The sequence below is a fragment of the Buteo buteo genome, chromosome 13 (assembly GCF_964188355.1).
Source record: "Buteo buteo chromosome 13, bButBut1.hap1.1, whole genome shotgun sequence".
NCBI classification, from domain to species: domain Eukaryota; kingdom Metazoa; phylum Chordata; class Aves; order Accipitriformes; family Accipitridae; genus Buteo; species Buteo buteo.
Window position 1 is genome coordinate 10978241 of NC_134183.1, and position 15694 is coordinate 10993934.

The window sequence follows — 15694 nt, forward strand, 5'->3', positions numbered from 1 at the left end:
GTGAGCAATGCATTACGCTGGGCTCCAGTTCTTCCAACTACTTAATAATACAGGAGCAATGCCCATGCATCCCTCTCCAGCGACTCGCAGTCCTCAATCTACCGCTCTATTCAGATATTGTGAAACACGTTACCAACGGCTGCAGTAAAAATAGAGGCTTTATCGGGGAGGAGAAGGGGAACAGCGCTGGGGTTTGCAGCCGGCGCAGGCTTGGGGAGAGCCGGTGGCTCTGGCTCCGCGGTGACCGAGGAGACCCCCATTGCCCAGCCGGCTGTGGTCCTCTGTCCAGCCGGGAACGATGTAAGAACTCTTTCCAGTTTGGGAGCACCTCCCTCATCATCTATGGGAGGGTTTTAACTTTACAGTCTCCTCGGAGGCAGTTAAGCAAGTTTCGGGTGTTTTCCGGTGCTAAAGCAGAAGGGCCTGGGAGCTGAAGATGCACAGGGAGGTCTGTGAGTTAATATTTTTTCCTGCCCGTATTCCATTTCCTTGCAGCCCGGCTGAAGCTAATCCAGAGCACAATCTGAGAGCGTTTGGCCACAGTTATTTCCGGTTTTATTTTGTTGCCTTTTTCCTGTTCCACTAAAAGACGAGCCAGAATTAATTTGCTCCTAATCTGGGAAAGCAGCCGGCGGGGCTGACCTCCGTCGCGTCCTTCCCCCCGAGCCCAGCTGGGGTGCGGGGACGGTCCCGCCGGGTGCCAGCAGCAAGCAGGGGTTTTGACAGAGCTTCCTTGCCCTTCCTGCCGGGCTGCCGGTTTTGGCAAAACCTGCCCCAGCGCGCTCGCTTGGCTGCCTACGCCCCGGCCAGGCTTCCAACGCGGCTGGGCCATGTGGGCTGTGTTTGTACACAGATGAGTAATACGGTCTCCCAGAGCCAGCGCCGGCGATAACACAGCATCCGACCCAGCCCCGCTCCCGGGAGCAGCGCCGTAAGTACCGGCCGCTCTGCTTTTTCCCCTCAATCGTTTTGGCTTGCTGCTTTTCACGCTACTCCGGGGATGCTGGGGGTTTGCACGGCACGATGCTCGCCCGTGGGTCTGCACCCGGAGGCTGGGAGTTTTTCACACGCGCCGTGAAAAGATGAAGGTGGGAAGGAGCTGCGTGTGACAGGGACGGTGCTGGGGGGGCCGGCAGGACTTTGCTTTTTCTCTGCCCTCCTACAGCACCAGCAGCTCGTGGCTGTGCTGGTCGCTTGCAGAATTTATGGAAGTTTCACTCGGCAGCATTTTAGGAGCGGGACGGGGCGCTGAGACGTGGCCGTCCCCCGAGGAGGACGAGTGAAAGCACTGGGTCTGGCAAAGAGCTCAAGCACGTGCCTGAGACGCACTGATTTTGGAAAGCCTTGAGCTTACGCGTATGCTCGGAGCTGCCTGCTCATCTCAGATCCCGAGCAGATACCAGCAGCCACCCGCAGCAATAACAACCTCCTACAAAGCCTCTGTTGTTCTGCTGGAAAAGGTCTTGGCATGTCCTTTGCTGCTGATGCCGGGGCCGAGCACTCAAAGGAGCCCAGACGCTAGTTTTACAGTTCAACTAGTCTCTCTCCTTGCGCCGCCGTAAGTCATAAAAGTTAATAATTAACAGCTAAAAATATTTTTCCCTCCATTGAAAGGCACCGGCTGCCGGCTGGTGCTGGCGGGGAGAGCTGTGCCGTGCGAGAGCTGCTGCGGCCACGCTCCACGCACGCTGGAGCCAAGTCTGGACACGCGGCGGAGGGACGGTGACAGGGGACATGTCAGGGCTCCTCTTGCCAGAGACAAACCGCAGCCTTTAAGGGTGAAAGCCGGTGCCAGGCAGGAACCTTCCCTGGGTGAACTTGGCGCAAACCAAAGGCTCCCGGGCTGGACCTGCAGCCTGCGGTGCCTGACATCCCCACAGGGCTTTGTGCATGGCCATGGGGGGATGAGGATGAGGAGGAGGAGGAGGAGGAGACAGAGGCATCCCTCATCCCACACCGCTGCCACGGGAGCACTGCTCCCCGGGTGGAAAAAGTCAGCTGAAGGAGGAGGAAAACACGGGACTGCAGGGTGTGCCTGGGCTGCTGCTGCACCCCGCAGCTCCGGTGACTCATTTTGCTTTTAAAAATACAAGTTCTTCGTTGAGGCTGGGCCCGGTGCTTCCCACGTTCTTCTGCAGAGGCAGCCTGGCGTGCGGTGGGCACAGGGGACCGGCTCCCTGCTTTAGGCATGGTTTGCCTGGGTTGCACCCAAGTGCACCCAGCTCGGGGCTCCCATCCAAGGGCTCTTTGCAAATCAGAACTCCTGCACCTCGCGACGTGCCTTTGTGAAGGGCTTGTGCGGCTTCCTTGGCTTCACTGAGATAACAGACATTATTTTTGTTCCATCCCATCATCACCTTCATTTGTGTTTCTATCAGCCGTGCAGCAGGGATAGGCAAAGGCTGCCTCTGTGCCAGGCTGCCCTTTATTTCTGGAGCATGCAAATAACCGGCTGCAGCCCTCGTTCCCTGCCCTCACTCCCTGCCCTCCAGCTGGGTCCTGAGGCTCTGGAGGCCACCGCAGGGTTCAGGTCCCTTTTCCCCATGGAGAAGTGCAGGAATACCGGGGAGGGGGGGGCTTCAGGCTCTGCGTAGCTTTAAGGCAGCGTGCTTGTAGTTCAACAGCTGAGAAAAAAGCTCCTGATTTAAGTCTAATCTTTAACTAAAGGCATTTCCAGTTTTATTTTATGTCAGGTTTATTGCTCTCTTGCCTCGTTAATTTTTTCCTTTCTGTTAACCGCCTCGCAGCCACCTCCCTCTCTCCAGGCACTCCCTGCACACGGTGGCCCATGGCATTTTGCCCGTGTTGTACCAGAGCTGCTTGGCCGTGAGGAGAGGTAGAGTATGGGCGGGGAGGAAAAGCAGGGGAAGACGAAGGGTAATGCCAGGGGCTGGGAAAGGGCAGCAAAGGGGTTTATTTGGGACTAGCCAGTCTCTGTGCGGCACTGGCAACGCGTGCTGATGGCTGAAACTCGGTGTGTCCCGATGTGAAGTTATGGGACGGCTGGGGCAGCCGAATCGCCATCCCAGGAGCAGCTCTCAGGAGGCTGATCTCACAAGCCGAGCCTCGGGCTCCCTTCTCAGCCGGCTTCCCCTGGGCCAGGTGCTCCCTTGCAGAAGGGCACAAGAGATGATGATTTTCTTTTTCACCTTTATTTCACAGACCGGAGGTGGAGGCAGAGGGGGGAGAGGCAGCGTTGCCAAAGCCATCAGCAGGTAAGAGAGGGAGACGCTGGGGCCGGAGGGGCTGCACCGTCGATGTACCAGGATGTTCGATGGGGAGCTGGCAGAGGGGAACCAGCCCAGGTGCTGCCTGGGACCCCATGTCCTCCCGGCTTCCCTGAGGGGACCTGCCTGCACCCCAGCCCATGCCCAGGGCTTTTTGTGCAACTTTGAGGTGCTCCGGGGACATGGGCACTTGTTCCTGCATCTCCCCTGGCTCTGCTGGGGTGATAATAGTGGGGGACAGTCCCTCAGGGTGGTGGGCACAGGGCCATGCTGTCCTTCTCCCCCTGCCCCTTTCGGGTATGGGTGGTAGGGAGGGATCCCAACATCCCCTGCAGGGATGGATGCCGTCTCCCCTCCCCATGCCATGGGAAACCCCCAGGAAGCATTTAGCCACGTGCGGGTTTGGGACCCCGCATTGAGACACTGTGTCATGTCCCCACATCAGGTCACCCATCCTGAGCTCGAGAAGCATCGCTTCAACCGTCACGGGGCAGCCCTGTCCCCATACCATCGCTTCCCCAGCGGGGTGTGAGATGCAGCCAGGCGGGGTGTGAGGCACTGCCGGGGCTCGTCCCCAGGCAAGCCGAGCCGAAAACGTCTCTTGGAGCCGGAGCCCTGATCTGCGCAATGCTGAGCCTCAAGTTACCCCGGCTGCTTAGCATCAACCAAGTGCCTAAGGTCAGAGAGGAGCTTTTCTTCCCTAAGCCCAAAGCTTGGCGGGATTTGGGGAGGTGACGGGCAGCCCCTCCCCAGGCCCACCTCCCATGGCAGAGGGGACACGGTTCTGTCCTCGTAGCAGGGTCCTGGGTCCTGAATCACAGGCAGCCTTTCGGCAGCCTTCCTTCCTTCTCCTCCGACTGCCACCAGTGCCAGTCTTTGCCTTGCAGGGGTACCAGGAGCAGGGGATTCTCTTTGGGTATCGCCCCCCCAGAAGCTCGGCAGCAGACTGCCTCCTCAGCGTCTTCCAAATGACGAACGAGACCCTAAATATCTGGACGCATTTTGTGCCTGCCTGGTAGGTACCGTGCTCTGGGTCTTCAGCATCTGTGGGAGGAGGCGGTGGGTCTCTGTGGTGGGAGCAAGGCTAGGGGAGCAGGGACGGGGGACACCCAAGGGTGCAACGCTCACCTTCCTCCAACCCACAGGTACTTCGTGTGGACCCTGGTGGGGCGGCTGCGGGGGCCGGGGGGCCGGGAGGACCCTCACTCCTGGCCCCTCCTCGCCTACTTGCTGACCTGCTGCATCTACCCCCTCGCCTCCAGCTGCGCCCACACCTTCAGCACCATGTCCACCCGCGCCCGGCACATCTGCTACTTCTTCGATTACGCGGCTCTCAGCATGTACAGCTTGGGTAGGGACGGGCACGTCTGCGGAGGTTTTGGTGGGATGCCAGACCCCAGCACTTCCCCGGGGCAGCAGGAGCTGAAGCACAGGGAGGCATCAGGGATGGGGTTGAACCCCGGGTGCTCAGATGGCTCGTACCCACCAGACAAGCAGAGCTGGTGGCTGCTTGCGTGTAGTTTCCACTCCTCCTCTTCCTCCTCCCTGCAGCCTGGTGCTTGGGAGGGACAGTGAAGCATCTCTGACGCTGCCACAAATAATAATTTGGGCCTGGATTTCATACTGGGCAGCCCTGGGACGGAGGCCTGGCTGTGTGACACTCTTCGGTCTTTGTAGTAAATAGAGTAAGGAAAAAAAACACATTAAAGACAAATGCTGTCAGTGAAGTCGGTGGCACCTTGCTGGGCTGCAAGCCCCGAATAAGCAGCAGCAGCCGGGGTCTTTGCATGGCACAACGTGCCTCCGGCTCCCCAGGGAAAGGTGTCTGCAGGAGCTGGCTGTCGGGGCGTCTGCCTGATGCTCTCCATAGCTACTTAGCCGCTCCTCTACCTTAATTCATATCTCCCTTTCCTGAGAGCACCCAATGCCAAGCGCCAATTTGAAGGTTCACAGCTGTGCCCAGGAGGATGCTGAAGGTCCTGGCAGGACCTGGAACTAAACTGAGCACCTCCTATATTTCCAGGGTCTGCGCTGGCATACTCGGCATACATTTTCCCAGCAGAATGGGTCAACAGCACTTTCCACCACTGCTACATCCCCATTGCGGTGTTTAACACTGTCGTTAGCACCAGTCTGTCCTGCTATTCCAGGTAAGCCTCTGCTTTATCTGCCATGATGACTACAGCATAATCATTAATTAGTATTATTAATAAAGCTTTTCAATTACAGGCTGTATTGTAGCAATATGAGCCTTCAGCTTAGGAAGGGGAAGAAGAGGACTTTTGGCTTTGGAAGTGTGTTGCGTGTGGGCACTAGGAGAGTTTGATGATCAAAAATGCAAACAAAAGAAGTAGCTTTAATTTTTGAAAGTTCAAAAGGTAATTTTGTATGGTGTATGCCTGGCAGGAAGATACCCACCTCCAGCACCTTGTTCAGGCTGTTGTTTTTCCAATATAACCTGCAAAAAGGGGTGGGCTCCAGTGCCCCCAACATTTAAGCATGTCTTTAGGTTTAAACATGACATTAGTCCTGCCAAAGGCATGTATCAGCCTAAGTGCTGTGTGCGTGAGGGTGTGTTTATATGTGCTTGTGTGTGTGTGTTTATATGTTTTATATGTGTGTATAACAGATTTACAGAGGAGGAACTTCAACATTCTTGCAGCCGATTGCATAATTTTTAAAGCATGAGCAGCATTGTGTACGCGGTATTTTGTTCCTGAATGGCATTCGACAATTTGTTTGGAATAACTCAAATGTCTAAACTCTTTGGCTGATTTCCAGTGATACATGCTGTGCTAGATCACTAGCTGGATTGGGTTTTGCTTAATTCATGGTAGATACCCCCCTGAAGGCTGTGTTTGTAAAGCACTCATGTCTGTCATTGCGATGACACACAGTTTGCTTTGCAAAACGTACAATTCCTGTTTTCACAAGCAGTGCAAATAATTTGGCATTATCCCTTCCTTCTATTTTGGGGTGTCATTGTATTTGGGGGTGTCTTTGGCATGTGGTCACCTGTCGCAGCATCACGTAACCCCAGGGGTCTTTTCCTCCCCGGCTGCTGTGGCCTGGGCAGCCCCCCCAGGACCCCCCCAGCACAGTGCTGTGTTTCGATGCTGCTGCCTCGGCAGGGAGAAAGATGCTCCCATGCCCTGGCAAACACAGCAGGAAGAAATCACGCTGCCTGGCTGGCTCTGCTGCAAGAGGGTGGGATGCAGCAGGGTGGGATGCAGCTGAGCATCGCCATGTTTTCCCAAGAGGGAGAGTGCCAAGCTCTCAATATTCCTTGCGGATCCTGCAAATTTGGCTCATTTAAGTGTCTGTTGAGTACAGGAGGATTTACTTGCCTTTTAGTCTGTGGGTTAGTCACTGGAGTAACTCCCTGGGGTAGAAGATTTGGACCTGTCCTTGGCATTACTGAGCAGTACTGCAAACTCAAGGGTCTCTCTTGGATCACTCAGTGGATGATGCCAGTTGGGGCTTGGTATTTTTTCCTTATATTCCTCATTTCTTTCTCTTTCTTTTTCTCTTTTCCCCCTCTTATTTTTGTCTTGTGCGTCTCTTTATTGTCTCATTAGATGGGCTTAGCAAACGAAGCTCACTGACCATGTGCTAATCCTAGTACTTACCACTTGAAGATAACACTTAGGAAGTATCAGCAACTTGAGATCAGTTCCAGATTAATTTGGATTGTTAAAAAAAATTCTTGATCTGCAAATTTAATTGTCAGCATCTATCTACTACAAAACTGTAAGTACAGGTATGTGAAACACATGCAACTATCGCTATGTGATAGAATAGCACTTCCTGTTGTCTCAGTAATTTTCATTAGAGAAGTAGTAAATCCATCAAATGTAGGCTTAAAAAAATAAAGATCAACAAAGCATCCCTGGGGGAGCAGGAATACTGACTATACCATACCAGTGGGGACCAGCAATGGTGCTGGGTTGCCCCCACGGTGGTGAGCAGAGTATGAGCCCCCGTAATTCATCACTGCACCCTGCGCACGCCGGGTCACGTCTGGAGACCGCGTTAGCTACGGGGATGCTGCCCCGACACACTGGGCTGCCAGCGTCCCCACGGCAGCTGCTCTCGCCCCGTGCCCCTCTGCACGCCCCACGCGTGTGAGCATCTCAGCTGTGTCACACCAGCCAAAAGGTCCCTCCGAGGTGCGGGGGGTTGGATGGGAGCAGACCCAAAACCGAATTGTGCAATGGGCGGTGATGCTACCGAGCCGGTTGTGCTCGGAGGGGACCTGTCCAGGCACTCCCGCTCCTGCCCGGCTCGCCGAGGGCTCAGCAGCAGCACAGCAATGCTGTTGGGGCTGCTCCGCCAACCGCACCTTGGGCAGGGTTCTCTTCAGGAACGGGGAGGGTCCGTGGCTGCCGGCGGCCCCGGGCGAGTGTGGCACTGCCAGGGACTGGAGTCACTTGAGGAGAGAGAGGTGAGCAGCGCGCCTGGCCATTTCAGAGAGGTTCTTTTGAGGGAAGGGCTCCTGAGCCCGGCTGAGCTTCTGCACCGTGGCCAAACGCAGCAGCAGAGTATGCTCAGCCTCTTGCATGCGCCTTGTGAAGGTCGATGGGAGTATGGGTTAATGCAGAGGAGGATGCAGCAACGTGATGAAGGTAGGGGCTTGCAGTGGAGCATCTGAAGAAAGGCGTTTGCTAAGCTGCTGCACCAAATTTTACCAACGTCTCAGGAAAATTTTCCAGTCCTAGATGGTTGGTTGATGAGCCGACAGTAAGAATTTTTGTATGGTTGGTTTTTGCATCCTGTGCCCTAGGAACATTGAATTGCCAAACAGGGAAATGTATGCAGATGGATGAAATAAGTGTGTTTATCCTTTACGTGATGCTAGATACCTCTGTCACACTGAAATAGAGAGCATCCAACTGCATCCCCCCCCACTGCAGGATGAGCAGCTGCACAAAAGGTTTCTTTTATGCTTGACAATTTGACATCTCCCTGCAGACATCCCCATGAAAGCAGAAAAACCTGTATGGGTTTTTCACGCTGAGAACAGAGTACGCTTGAACTCTGCTACATCTCACGCCATCCTCTGCAAATAGGGCACTGTCCCCGGGGTTACCGTGCGCCTGGCCGTGCGCCCAGGCTGCAATACAGTGGCTCTGTTTTGGCAACAGAGGAGCGCAGGCTGGATCGGTACGTGGCCGAAGGAGTGGGAAGATGTGTGGCGAGGGTGAGCGCAGCACCGCACAGCAGCAGGCGAGCAGGACGGAAGTACAGCCCTGGGCAGGTGAAACCACGGTAGGAAAATACAGCAGGAATCATGCAGAAATACAGCAGAAAAATAGAGGAGGAGGCATCTTCAGCATCATTGTGACGTCTTCTGAGCAAGCCACAAGCCATGGTGGAAGGCCAAACCCAGGAGGAGCAAGAGGAAAGCCCTTATGCAGTTAGTGGCTCTTGAGCATAAGTTGAAGTGTTGGGGTTTCAACCCGTATTTTGGGTCATATTGATTGAGCCCTTCTGCTTTGTGGGCAGGTCTGTTGTAATTCTGCTCAAGTTAATCTCCCTGTTTCCACATTGGGCTAAAACCCTACAAAAGTTGGTCTTTCCCAGCAGGGAGGCATCGAAGGGAGAGGTTTTCCATTCCTGGTCTGGAGCTCCCGTGGCGGTGGCGGAAGGGCAGGGTGATGGGCTCGCTGCTGGAGCCCTCCTCATGGGAGGGAGCATCCCGACAGCCACCCTGCTGCCCCCCAACCGCCCCCGTGGCCGGAGGGGCAGGTGTTGGTGTGGGGCGTGTTGACTGTGCCGGTCTTGCCGCGGGCGGCTGGAGATGCTGCATGGAGCAGGATGGCTGGCGGCTGTGCCAGCATGTGCTGCTGGGCATCTCCGAGGCTCCCCTGGGCTTTCTGTCTCCAGGTTTCATTTGAATTGTGTTCTCCATGCGGCAAGAGCAGGCTTGGGGCTTGGCACAGGGCTTGCAACCCAGCTCCAGGTCCTCCAACGGCTTTTTGGGGGACCTGGGTGGTCAATTATTTTGTGATTTCAGCTATGAAGTATGTCCTACATTTCAGCAGCGTGATTTCCTGGGGAACAAAATGCAGAATAGTATTCCCTGTCCAGACATACACTTTCCTCCTCATATACGGTATGATTATAACCAACAGGCTGCTTCTTACATTATAATGGTGATGTCATTAAAAAGTAACTTGTTTAATTAATTTACTTTGTGATTTCAGTAACTCTCTCCATGCATTCTCTGAAATGACAATTGCAAAGTCTTGGCAGGATGTAAAAAAGAAGGATGCTGCGATACGTCGTGCATTTCAGACATAAGCTGCAATACAGCTTAATTAACAAACAGTGACAATCACAGCCTGAATGCTGCATTACCTACAAAGCCTTCCAAACCAAGGCAGATGTATTCTCCTTGATTGCTGTGCTCAGAAAGCTTGGATTCAAAACCAAGAGTGAAAACTCAGTTAAAAACAACTGCAGGGGCAGCAGCTGTTTAAAGACCAGCTCTGCTTCTAGCTGCTGATGGGTAATGGTTAATGAGCAATGGTGAAAGAAGCAAAATCAGCCATGCCAGGATAGTGTAAAAAAGACTGTTTTCAGAGCTGCAGGGATGCACCTGCGAGAGTCAGAGCATAGAAAAGGGGAGGGTGGCCCCTAAATCCTTCCTCCCCCAGCTCAGGGTTCTACCAGGGAAGGTTCAGCCATATGAGCTGAGGGTGGTCACAGCTTTAATACTCTCAGCAGACAAAAACCGCACTGCTCTGGCTGAATTCACAGTCATCTGTGGAAGGATGTATGTGCAGCCTATATACTGCAATTCACGGTCCCCAGCAAATGACTGACAAACAGAATCCAGCGCTTACGTTAGCCTCATCTGCCGTGCTGTGCCATGTCAAATACCTTCTCTGTTTGCCTCTAGGTTTCTGGAGATGGAGCGGCCCAGGTTCAGCAAGGCTTCCCGCACCCTGGCCTTTGTGTACCCGTACCTCTTCGACAGCATCCCTCTCTTCTACAGGGTACGCCTCCCACGGCCCATATTCACAGCACCGAGGCATTTGCTTGCTGCAGGGTTGGAAATATCAGCTGCTTCATCTTAGTCTGAAAATATTTGGGAAAATATGCCAGCTTTCTTTTTTTTTAAAGGGAAACAAACTCCGGCAGGAAAAGAGATTTGGTTATTTTTTCCTGCACCTACTGATAGGCAGATTCCTTCCACTTCAAAGCGCTACGTTCAAACTTTGCCTATGCTGGAAAGTTACTGCCTTTGAAAGCTGCATTTTTTCCAGTTCCTAAACTGGAGCAGGGTGGGAATTTTGCTGCAGTGAGGTCTTAAGGACAGGATGTGCGGGGCTGGGACTTGCATGAAATGGAGGCAACAGCTCTTGTATTGAGCCCTGGGTCCTGCACCGTGTGCCCTGGTGTTGGGTGATGGGCAGCCGGAGACGATGGGGGCTCAGGGAATGGCATTGCCTCCTTTAGAAATGTGTTGTTCCCCTCTTTCCTTTGCACGGTACCCCTGCACGGATGCCTTTCTGCTGCTGCAGTTCTACTTGTGCGCGGCAGAGAGCTGCACGGAGGCTGCGATCCTGGTCCACTACAAGCACACCATCTTTGCCTTCCTCACTTGCTTCATCTTCGCCAGCCATCTGCCAGAGAGACTTGCGCCAGGACACTTTGATTATATTGGTAAGTGCTGAAAGGGTGAGTTGGCATTGTTTTCTCATTATTTTCAGGATGAAAGCGCATTAATGCATGAGTGACTCCCAGAGGTTATAATATATTCCCTGCTGGAAATTCGAAATGTTTTACATACAAGATAGAGCAGTCCTGCCTAGGTAAAGTGGGAAGTGTGCTGTCTTCAAAATGTTTCACAGAGGGTTTTTTGACCACAAAGTGCTCATTTCTCATGCAAAAAACCTCACCTGTGGCACAGCAGTGCTTCACAGTGCCATGTCAGGGCACTGCAGGAGCAGCCACCAAGGAGAGTGGATGGCAGTCCTGGCCGCACTGGGGTTTTCCCTGCTCCCCCCTCCACGCCATGCACAAGCACAATGCTCCTTAGCACATCGCGTGTGCCAGGACCGCAGCAGCAAGCTGCACGTCCCTCGCTTCCATTACAGCTGGCTGCATTTTGGAAAGGAAGATCTCTGTGCTCTGGTGGCGCAATGATAAAAGCCACAGAAATTAGCAGAATAAATATTTAAAGGCAATGGAAGCTAGGCAGAAGGCCTGCTGAGCCCTCACGGCGGTGTCTTAATGAAGCCCAAGGAGTTTCTTCGTGAGTGCTTTTGGCTTTGTTACAGGGCACAGCCACCAAGTTTTCCACGTCTGTGGGATCATCGGCACGCACTTCCAGATGGAGGCCATCATGATGGACATGGCTGAGCGCCACAACCGGCTCCTGCCCACCTCGCTGCTTCCCTCCTCCCTGCAGACCCTTGGGTCGATGGGCATCTGCATGGCTGTGAGCCTGGCTGTTATTGGGCTCTGCTCGATGTCCCTGAGCTTCATGCCAGAGCCTCTGCACAGAGAAAAACCACATGGGCATTAGGCTTCAGGTCTAGATAGTATTTATGCTGCTCCACGGGAGACACCCTAAACAATACATGTATCGTATGGATGAGGAGGAGTTTATTTGCCTACACTCTCTGAGAAAATGTTTATTTAAAATTTTCTCAAGAGCGAAACATATTGCACTGGTTTTTGTACATACAGCTTTAAAGCTGGGAACAGATTACGAAATGCTTTTAGTAGAGTTGCTATTTCACCACAAGAAATATTTAAAATAATCTTAACTTTTTCTGTAAAAGGGAGAGAAGTGCTAATACTTTCCAAAGCAATAGGCATTCATCAAGTCTGCCTTATGGAGGAATCAGGGAGGCAAGTGAATGTGGATAACACCAGTCATCTGGTGACACAGATGTCCTTGTCATAAGTTTAGACCAATAGCCAAGACTCCTTGGCAAAGGCATGAGCAAGGGCTCTCCCAGGGGCTCCCTAACTAAGGTTTTCACCTTGAAAGTGGCATTATATTGGACATTAAAACCTCAAATATCCATTTAACACAGCCTTACACTAAACCCAAGTGCCTGACAGATGTGGGATTGAGAGACTAGAGTTTGCCTACTTTTTAAATTCAGTTATTTTTAATCATTACCCAGAGAGAGTTCTTCTGGAACTCTCTGCGGGACATTCCTCCAGAATAGCTTTTTTTTTTTTTTGACCAGTTCTGGTGCAGAGGTAAGTCCTGGGAAATTAATTCCCATGGGAGAGCTGAGCTCCCGCCTGTGTGGGCGATGTGACTGCCCGGCGGCTGATGCAGCCCCAAGCACAGAGCATGGGGGGCACCGTCCGTTCCTCCTTGCACTGGACACCTCCGTCCCATACTCACAGCTGGGCTCTTTCTCTAACCTCATTTGTGGCATCAAAGGTACATGGAGGAAGAAATACCTGCACCTGCCAGGTGACAACACGGGCTTCCTTACAAGCATTGTTTGGTACCGAGTGTTTAACACGGGTGTGAAGCTGCCTGCAGGCAGCTGCGCTGTTCAGAAAAGGTGTTTGACACTGCGTTGAGGGCAATGGCTGAGAAATTCATGACTGCCACGTCAAGACACCCTCTCCTGGGTGTTTCTGGAGGCAGGATACTGGGCTAGATGGACCCTTGGTCTGAAGGTGTGACTGATGGTAGAGCCATCACCTCTGAACCTCTCTAGCTTCTGGTCCCACTCGCATTGAAGAATGTTTTTCTTTTCATAAGGGAATAGGATGCAGGTGTCTGGGGAGAATAAAACATCAGCTGAGCAAGAAGTGGGAGGCTGTACAGCATAGAGATGTGAGCATTGTTGGATGAAAGGCAGGAGTTAGAACAGCTGAGCTGGTAATGCACAGGGGACCAAAACCTGTAATTTTAAAGCATTTCCAGAGTTAGACCTCTGCTTACCCAGAAATAGCCCTGTGCTCTGGCGGTTGCTCCTCACTTCCTTTTGCTGCTGCACCTGGATTTTACAGGCAGAAGCAGAGAGCCCTGGAGAGAGCCCGGAGGTCTCAGCCTGGTCCGGGCAAGGGGGAGGCAGCCCACGGGGACAGCTCAGCTGGTGGCTCCAGTGACGGAGGTTGTCATGTTGGATTTACCTAACACTGTGCAGGAGGTACAGGAACAGGTGATGCAAAGATTACTGCTAGGGAATACTATCAAGCTTCTTGATAATCATACGGGTGTATAATTTGTTTTGTGTATAATTGCCTCTATCAAGGTATAATTGATGCACTTTTGAGTGACAATACAATGGCTCATTAAATATACTATGGGACAAATAAGTCTTTCAAAAAATAGCTTTCTTTTGAAAGCTGACCAAGATTTATATTAATATTTATAAGCACTGGAACATAATTGTTTATTCAACAGTTTTATTTCATTAAAAGAGAAAACTAATATAACTATCGCACTGATATATGCTAACCTGATTTGTACAGTTTCATAAAAATACCGTCTGTGAAAATTAATCACTTCAGAGATAATTGCTAATAATTGCAAAGCTTATTTACCTTGTGTACTCACATGACCGGAAAGGAATCTGGCTCTGCATGCAATACATGATTTAAGAGTCTATAAAATTTACATGAATCATTATACATTTTTTCTTAGTCATTTAACTTTTGAATTTGGGAAGTCCTCTCATCCTCTTTAGGTGAAATTATTTGTAGGAAAACTACATTAAACCCCCCCCACCGTATTTTAGACTACCATAATCCCTCTGGGTCCTGCAGCGCTTCACATGGACCCTTTGTCTGGCATGTACATTATGCACTGAACGAGTGAATGTTTGATCTTGAAGCAGCACAGGTCAGCCAGATTTCTTCATCAGCTGGAGACAGACCTCCAAAAAGCTATTCAATGTACTAAATTTTATTCTCATAAAAAATAAAAAATCTGTGTTAAATTGTTACAAGTAAATAATACAGGATATTTATTTGCTGGAACATGTAGTTTCGTTGTGTCTCTGCGCCCAGTCCAGAGCAAATCCCAAACAAAACTATTAACTTTATGACCAAATCCCAGAGAACATCACTCGTCTGTTGTTCAGCCAAGCAGGTTTTACTGCCCTGATGAACTAGGCAGATACAGCAGATTTTTAGGTCTATCGAGTTCCTTTGGGTTAAGGTAAAAGGTGAATCTGAATGTTGCTGAATAACGCTTAATCCAAAATGAGCTGGAGTGAGGGTATGAAAGTGATTGTGGCAGGACTGTCTTCTGGTGCATGTCCCCGCGCGAGGCAGGCACTGTCGTTGGGCTTGCTGTACCTTCAGTCTTAGGAAAGGCGTCTGGTGTGTGCGAATTGTTAGCTTGTTTGTTAAACCACCTTTCCTCCTCTAACGATACAGAATTGTGCTCTCATCTATCCTGTGTGTATCATCTTCCAGGTGGATATCAGTATGCTGTTTTTAATTTATTAAGTCCTAAGTGGTCTGGGATCCACGAGAAGCGAGACGCTGCCGTGGCTGTCAGCGGAAGAGTGAGCTGAGTTTTTTGCTGCGAGAAGTGCAGCTTCAGGTGTCATTATCCATTAGTTCTGAGGGCTTTGGGAATTCAGTCTGGTTTGAGGACAGCAGCCCCATCTTACCAGTTTTAGCGTGCAGGGGAAGGACAGTTGTGGCTTGCAAGGCGCTCTGTGACAGTGGGACTGCACGCGGGGCTCTGGTTCTGCTCCTGGGGAGGCCAGTTCAATTTTGACCACTTCTATCTTTGATGTGTGCGATGAGAACATTAAGAAACGTGTCTGTTTTGATGTATTTTAAAACAGTGTTTAAGAAGTGAAGGCTGGCCCGGGACACTAGCTTCTTCTGATAGTGGTCACAGTAAAAAATAGAAGACCACTTGCTGGGATTTCTTTGGATTTTCTTTTTCTTTTTTTTTCCCTTAAGGGGGTAAGCTTACTTGATTTGGTTAATTTGCACTAAAACTGAGAATTGACTGGGGTCTGTGGTTTGAGAGAGACTGAGTTCAACCCACTGGAGGCCTTAGAGCTGCTACCCAGGGTTAAAACCCAATTACTTCATCCTTTACCCCAGTTTCCCCATTTGAATTAGAAGAGCATTTCCTTGTCAGGAAGTTAGGTCTTTCAGTGGACTTGTTTGGCCAGGATTTTTATGTGTGTCTTAACTTCACATTTTAGGCTTTGTTTTCCACCATTAAGCATCTCCTACAGGCTAGGAAATAACCAATTTACCTCCAGGCAGGTAGTGGCTTAGCCACAGGGAGGCCCTGGCCCAGCAAACTTGCTGGATGACACCTCTCCTCCCGAGCCCCAACCTTTATTTCAACTAAGCAAATAAAAGAGGCAAACGCAAGACAAGCCAGAGCCCGGGCAGCCTTCCAGGGAGAGCCTCCCCTGGCCTAGCCTGAAGCCCCGGCCTTGAACTCCGGTGACATTATTGTCTCTGTCCCTGCTCCAGCGTATGGTGGCTTGGCTGGTGGACAA

At 51.5% G+C, this 15694-nt stretch overlaps 1 protein-coding gene across 2 annotated transcripts; it reads left to right on the forward strand.

Annotated features, from left to right (window-relative positions):
• Nucleotides 1-641: 641 nt before the first annotated feature.
• PAQR5 (progestin and adipoQ receptor family member 5) lies at nt 642-14188 on the forward strand. 2 transcript variants are annotated; one of them, XM_075044691.1, is made up of 10 exons: nt 891-931; nt 2748-2836; nt 3163-3215; nt 3673-3905; nt 4115-4242; nt 4373-4578; nt 5251-5377; nt 10132-10228; nt 10757-10898; nt 11516-14188. In XM_075044691.1, the coding sequence occupies exons 4-10, from the start codon at nt 3855-3857 to the stop codon at nt 11761-11763; spliced, it is 999 nt and encodes a 332-aa protein (XP_074900792.1). In that variant the 5' UTR covers nt 891-931; nt 2748-2836; nt 3163-3215; nt 3673-3854; the 3' UTR covers nt 11764-14188. The 2 variants fall into 2 exon arrangements, with proteins under 2 accessions (XP_074900791.1, XP_074900792.1); XM_075044690.1 differs by lacking the exon at nt 2748-2836 and having other exon boundaries at nt 642-931.
• Nucleotides 14189-15694: the final 1506 nt, after the last annotated feature.